Here is a 7,303-nt window from a genome sequence, read left to right on the forward strand (position 1 = left end):
GACAGTGAGTCGTGATTTGCTTTTGTATGCATTTTTCAAAAATCATTTGTTAATATAAATTTTGAGTAAGCTTTGAAAATAGAATGTCAATTATGTACTGTACATCCTCTGAATAACGTTAGAACTATCTTGTTACATAAATATGGTATTGAAATATGGTATTAAATTAAGGGCTGGTTCTGAGAAGTAGATAATATTATAGTATCTAATATTCATTGAGCGGAGGTATTTAACTAAGGAATTCTTCGTTACATTAATATTGCATTAACTGGAAACGTTAATATTCTAGAGAGATTTAAAATAAGCCTTAAAAATGTGTTACAGTCTGTGCTAGAAGTATTTTTATTTAACTTTACAGTTAAAACTAAAAGGAAAACGGACTGCAAATGCAACTGACATGGAAATAGACTAAAACGAAAAAACATAACTCCAATGCTACTATTAAAAATTTGTTAGCCCAACTCTTTCTCATCTGCCCACTGTGCAGTTTCAATGAACGTGTTTTTGTCCCTAACTAGTTTGCTCTTGGAGGTTTTATTTAGCCTTTGAATTTGAGAGAATGTCTCCCATGAACTCGATACTTGTCTGAAATGTAAGCTACGTTATTTTGATGGACAAGATAGCTTCAGATTAAGTTGGAAATGGACAATCTCTTTATTAGTCACTAAGTGAAAAACTTACCTATAAAATGTTATTTTGTAAGTTAAATTTTAGTGAAGCTGTCGAGTTTGTTTTGATAAAATTAATTATAGGCCTATTTTTATTGTCTCTAATTTTTATGATCTAGAATCTAGATCAATTACTACAATTTTCTAAGAACTTTTTTATAAGTACTTATTATTACCTATTTGAACATTAACATTGCATTATGCAGCTCAATCTTAAAATTATTAACACAATATTATTATTTCATTATAACCACATTGACAACCAGTAACTATTATTTTCTTAGCACAAGTAAAGGATTATTATCTCAATCTTGTAAACTAACCGCGATATTATATTACAGCCACAATACAGCTGTTCTTAAATCGCTTAATAACACAAAAGGGAAGTAATCGCTACATAATAAGTATTGTCAGTATGTTCTTTTATTTCTTCAAACTGTCAATCATAAATCTTTGCATTGATTCAACGTGTCCGCCCCTTCCGTCAATCGGATTCAATGAAAAATATTGGCCTTTTACTTGTTTCATTCAGTTAATATTTTTGAGCCAACGTATAAAAATTAAAAACTTAGTACTGAAGTTCTAACATATCTGAAACTCTATGTCTGAATGCATAGTAATTCTAAGTTCCCTTTTAAATTTAATTATGCATTTAACTAAGATACTCTCATTGCAGCTCTTAATTTAACGAGTATGCTGTTTACACTTGCCCTTTTAACTTTGATTTAAAAAAGTAGAGAACTAAATAAAAATATTTTCTTTCTTTCTTTAACTATTGACATAATAATTCCAATAGATTTTATACTTACCAACCTAAATAAAATATGACGTTATTTATGTTTAATCCCGTAACAGTTAAATTAATAAAAATACTTAGCACCTTTATAAATGCCTCACATGATCATATTGCTTCTGTTTCAGATGTCCCACCGACCTCCTTTGAGATGTAACCTAAGGAGGTGCAACCAAAGCATCACGCAGCCATAAGTCTTCTACGCGTCATGAACCAATATTTTTGAATCTTCAAAAAAACACGCGTGCCATCTGTTGTGAGATGCAGCGGGGACCCACCCGTCATTGTGAGAGCCCCCGCCGGCCCCCCCACCCCACCCATGCTTTCGTTCGTTCAAACTTACGTAGGTCAGTTACCGCCCGACCGCAGGGGAGCATGGCTGCGTCAAAAGTTTTACCGCGAGCCCGCACTCCATGTTTACATTCGCTATAAAACGAAGTGCACACAACAACATTGACTCTATTTGATAAACTATCTAGTGTTTAACAAGTTTCTTGGACTACGTACAGTGATATCAGTGACAAATGAACTGTGTTATTGTGTCAAAATGAACAGAAACTTTTACGGAATGGTTTCGTTAAAAGTTTGGATGTGCTTACTTGTGGTGGCCGCTGCGCGCGCACGCTCCGCGCCGCCCGCCCCCGCCGGCTGTCAGTGGGACTATTCGGACGCAAAGTTGAGTGAATCCAACTTTCTCACGTGTAACATCAAAACCATTGGTTCAGCAGACTTCTTGTTTAAAAACATTACTACCGCGCAGGCGTACAATATCAACAAGTTGAAACTTACATGCACCGACTTGCTCTTTTTCGAGAGCTCGCTTCACATGAATACCGGCAGTTTCTTGGGCCAACTAAGGAAACTTGAGGACCTGAGCATTGAATATTGCAAAATACGTTACGTGCCGGCGACTGTTCTGTCCCCGCTTCGTGATTTAACAAGTTTGACGCTGCGATCCTACAATACAGATTGGCCTGCAATGACAATGGAGTTCCACGCTGAGAGTTTCCGTGGTTTGATGGAACTTCGGACATTGGATTTGGGTGACAACAACATCTATATGCTACCCTCCGAAGTGTTCTGTCCCCTCTTCAGTTTAGAATCACTGAACCTTACTAACAATAGAATTCAAGACATATCCGAGATTGGCTTCTCCGACTGGGGTAAAGGACCAATAGCGCCAGGTAAATCATGCAACACGGGACTTAAAATGCTTGACTTATCTCATAATAACATTTTACGATTGCCAGATAACGGACTTTCTAGTCTGAGATCTTTAGAGGTCTTGAATATTCAGAACAACTTAATTAATGAAATAGGCGACAGAGCCTTTGTCGGCTTGAATTCATTAAAAATCTTAAACCTGTCTGGAAATAAGTTAGTCGCTGTCCCTCCGGAACTATTTCAATCGTCGAGAGTTATTAAGGAAATCTCATTAGCGAACAATTCGTTGTCCGTGCTGGCTCCGGGACTGCTGGAAGGACTTGATCAGCTAGAGAAATTAGATTTATCGAGAAATAGTCTTACAAACGACTGGGTTAACAGAGATACATTCGCCGGGCTTGTTCGCTTGGTAATTCTCAATTTATCTTACAATGCGCTTGCTCGTCTGGATCCTAAGTCATTCCAAGACTTGAATGCATTACAAGTTTTGAATTTAGACAACAATGCCATTGAGGTGATCAGCAACGGTGCTTTTGCTGAACTTAAGAATCTCCATCAACTTTCTATATCCGACAACAAGATAAAAGCATTGAATGAGCACATTTTTTCGAACCTGTTTGTTCTAAGCCAGCTTTATTTGGACAACAATCAAATTACAACAATACATGAAAGATGCTTCGAAAACATAACCTACTTACAAGATCTGGGTTTGAACGGAAATAATTTGAAAGTTGTCCCTGAAGCAATAAAGAAATTAAGGTTCCTGAAATCACTTGATATTGGCAAAAATAATATTGTTAAAATTAGCAACACGTCGTTTGAGGGCTTAGAGGAACTTTATGGCTTGCGCCTTGTTGACAACCATATTGTAAGCGTGCCAAAAGACACTTTTAGTACTTTGCCATCATTGCAAGTTCTCAATTTGGCATCGAATAGAATAGAAACAATCGAGCAAGACGCATTTTTGTCAAATCCAACTTTGAAAGCTATCCGATTAGATGGAAACAGATTAACCGACATTCGAGGTGTTTTTAATAAATTGAATACCCTTGGTTGGCTTAATATTTCTGACAACAAACTTATTTACTTTGACTACAGTTACATGCCTGAAACTCTTGAATGGCTGGATATTCACAGTAATAATATCACAAAATTGGAAAACGAACAGAATACGCAACAAAACATTCGAATGCTGGATGTTAGCTACAATGTATTAGAAGACGTCGATGAAAGGTCGATACCTGACTCAATAGAGATCCTTTTCTTGAATAACAACAAGATTCACACGATTCAGCCAGGTACCTTCATCCAAAAAAGAAACTTAGAAAAAGTTGTCATGTCGGATAATAAATTGAGAACCATTGAACTATCAGCATTTACTCTGCCCCACATTCCGAAACACAGATTATTGCCCAAATTCTTTATTGGAAACAATCCATTTATTTGTAACTGTCATATGATTTGGCTACAAAAGATAAATCTTTGGAATCACATGAGACAATATCCGCGGTTTATGGATTTAGAATCAGTCACGTGCGAAGTCGTAAGTAACAAATACGGCGGAAAAGCGAACTTGATGGATGTGCCCGAGAATCAGTTCCTTTGTTCTTACGAAACTCACTGCTCGTCGAGCTGTTTTTGTTGCGATTTTGAAGCATGTGACTGTAAAATGACATGCCCTGAAGGCTGTTCATGCTTCCATGACAGCAATTGGAACTCAAATGTAATTGACTGCTCCAGAGTTGGCTACACTGAAATCCCAGAAAAAATCCCGATGGATGCGACTGAGCTTTATCTTGATGGCAATGACTTTAGCTCACTAAGTAGTCACCTATTTATTGGCAAAAAGAAATTACATAAGCTCTACCTAAACAACAGCAACATAGCAACTATCGACAACGACACATTAAACGGCCTTCATTCTTTGACTGTACTACATTTGGAAAACAATCAACTGACCGAGTTGTCTGGCGGTGAATTCTCTCAGCTAAAGCACTTAAGGGAGTTATACATAAATGATAACCTCTTGACAAGTGTCGCAAACAGGACTTTCGAGCCTCTGTCGTCTCTGAGAGTTGCACACTTACAAGGCAATAAGGTACTTAACCTTGACAAAAAGTTGGCCCACTTGATGCACTTGGAGAGTGTGAACGTTCGAGGAAATCTGTTTTCTTGCAATTGTGATAACGTGCTACTCTTACAAAACTGGTTCAAGAAAAACTACGAAGATCCCGCGGACATGTTTTGTGCTGATGACAGTGGACTTATTACGAACCTGACAGTGTTTGATGTGATCGATAAGTGTCGTGATTCTAGTGTTTCAGACAATACCATACCTACTGAAAATCAACCTTATCAGTATGATGAAGTGAGCGCAATTAAGTTGAACTTTGTTCCTCTTTTAGCTGTAGTACTAATAAGTGTAATCTTAATTTTATTGTTCGGTGCCTTGGCTTTTTCATTCAGACAAAATGTTCGCCTGTGGGCGCATTCTAAATATGGAGTAAGATTGTTTAAAAGCGCTTCTATTCAAGAGAGCGAACTAGACAGAGATAGGTTGTATGATGGATATGCTTTATATAGTCTATTAGATGACGATTTTGTGTCTAAGGTTGTAGCGCCTGAAATGGAACACTCCGGTTACACAATGTGTTTCCATTACAGGGACTTACAACATGCCCCAGATAGTTACTTATCTGAACAGATTACTCACGCAGCTGAATCTTCTAAAAGAATTTTAATGTTTGTATCCTTTAACTTTTTACAAAATGAGTGGTCCAAAATTGCATTCAAAACTGCCATTAAGCAAGTAATTACATCTATACATCCATCAATTAGAAGACATAGAATAATGTTTATTTTAACTACAGATATAAGTGCACTAAACTTAGATTTAGACTTTCAGAACTATTTGAAAACTTGTAACGTTTTACTATGGGGCGAAAAGAAATTCTGGGATAAAATTAGATTTGGGATGCCTGATATCTCTAACTTGCACTGGAATAAAGATACTATGAATTACAATCACGATGCAGTGTGCCCGAATGCGCGTAAGCACCCGTCTAGGTACACGGCGTCGCCTACTGCGCCTGAGCATTGGTATAAGTATGATGCGATTCCGCCCCAGACTCCTACTACAACTAATGTGATTAATATCGAGGACGACACCTCTATGTTGACGAACACTACATTGACGAGTCAGATACAGGACGGGGAGAATTTGCATCATAGTTATATTTCAATTGATACCCAAAATTACGAGCAGCCTTACGGTGGTCGTCCTCGGCCTCCGAACACGTTGCGTAAACATCCCGGTCACCACTCCCCTTCTATGTTAGACGAGCAAGGGTACTTGCAGCCACGCTCGTCTGTGCACGAGTGCTTACCGCAAACCCATTCAGGCACACACAGATGATAAGGTGTCCCAATCTTTATCTTCAAAGATATTTTTAATGGAACGTCACATTCCAAGCACATGTGTAGGCTGCTTTTTATGTTCGCCTTGCCTTATTAAAAAGTGATAATTTTACAAAAGTGTCGGTATAGATAATTTTGGCCAAATTTTGTAATGACTAAACATGTTCCTTCGTAGATAACAGGGAATGTCATGTATGTAACAAAGACTGTTGTTAAATGTATTTTAGATGTATCGATGTAGATTGAAGCCTTGTAAATCATAACGTAAAGCGTGTAGAGTATAATTTATTATAAAAACAACCAAGAATAACGATTAATTGCTGTCCATTAAGACTGACATACTATGTACTAAAGTTATTAAGAGTTATTGCCAGTATCTTGAATGAGTGTCTAAACTTTATAAGTATTTTCATATAGTATATTATCTCATTGTTACCAAATATTTTGTAGATAGATATTGCAACTAATCGATGTTGTTGAGATAGGTATTCTGTATAGTTTACTAGTCATTAGGTAGGAATTGAAAGATTGTNGAGTTGAGAGATTGTAGATATGTAGATAATTGTATTTGGTTACATAGTTTGTGATGTCACCTTGATAAATATAATAATGTATCGTTGACTGTGTAACTGACTGTAAAGTATGTAAATGTATTACTATGTACTGTAAATGTCGATTGTTAAAGATACTAAATTAAAATAAAATATTATTGCAAATTATTTTGCTGTTTATGTTTCTAACCTTACCTTTAATGGTGAGTACAGACTAGAGCATTTTCATGTAATGTAACATTTTTGCGAATGGTACAATTTAGGTAAAATGTATGACGTTTGGTTCGTGACACTAGATATTTCATAGAGCGGTCCATTGTTCTGTTAAAAGTAAATGCTTTGGTCTATACTCACCTTTATACATTATACACATACCTAAGCACAGTGTTTTTTTTGACCCGAAAAAGTGACATTCTGTTTTTATCACTAATATCCAAAGTTTAACTTATTATTAATGTAAGACTAAAACACCCAGGTGACAAATAGCTGTAGATTATTTTTTAAAAAATATTTTAGAAAATTTATTTTGTGCTGGGTCAAACTACAATTTTATTATTATTTAAAGAAACGTACACACTAAGCTTCTCTTTGCATTGCAGGTAGGTAGGTTGGTGTATGGCGTATTCGCGTAGGATGCTAATCGGTCCTTATTATGTGTTTAATTTGTCTTAGGTAGGTTATAAGTAAAATTACTATCAGTGCTCAAGAAT

At 36.4% G+C, this 7,303-nt stretch overlaps 1 protein-coding gene across 1 annotated transcript; it reads left to right on the forward strand.

Annotated features, from left to right (window-relative positions):
• Nucleotides 1-1,798: 1,798 nt before the first annotated feature.
• LOC114358065 (toll-like receptor 6) lies at nt 1,799-6,346 on the forward strand. Its single transcript, XM_028311937.1, has one exon. It carries the CDS (start codon nt 2,009-2,011, stop codon nt 6,038-6,040), a length of 4,032 nt encoding a protein of 1,343 aa, XP_028167738.1. The 5' UTR covers nt 1,799-2,008; the 3' UTR covers nt 6,041-6,346.
• The last annotated feature ends 957 nt before the right edge of the window (nt 6,347-7,303 follow it).

Source organism: Ostrinia furnacalis, unplaced genomic scaffold (assembly GCF_004193835.3).
Source record: "Ostrinia furnacalis isolate ACB-3 unplaced genomic scaffold, ASM419383v2 OfSCF3657, whole genome shotgun sequence".
NCBI lineage: Eukaryota > Metazoa > Arthropoda > Insecta > Lepidoptera > Crambidae > Ostrinia > Ostrinia furnacalis.

Excerpts from the sequence above, each read along its gene's own strand:
- LOC114358065 (XM_028311937.1), top strand. The coding sequence starts at position 2,009 with ATGAACAGAAACTTTTACGGAATGGTTTCGTTAAAAGTTTGGATGTGC.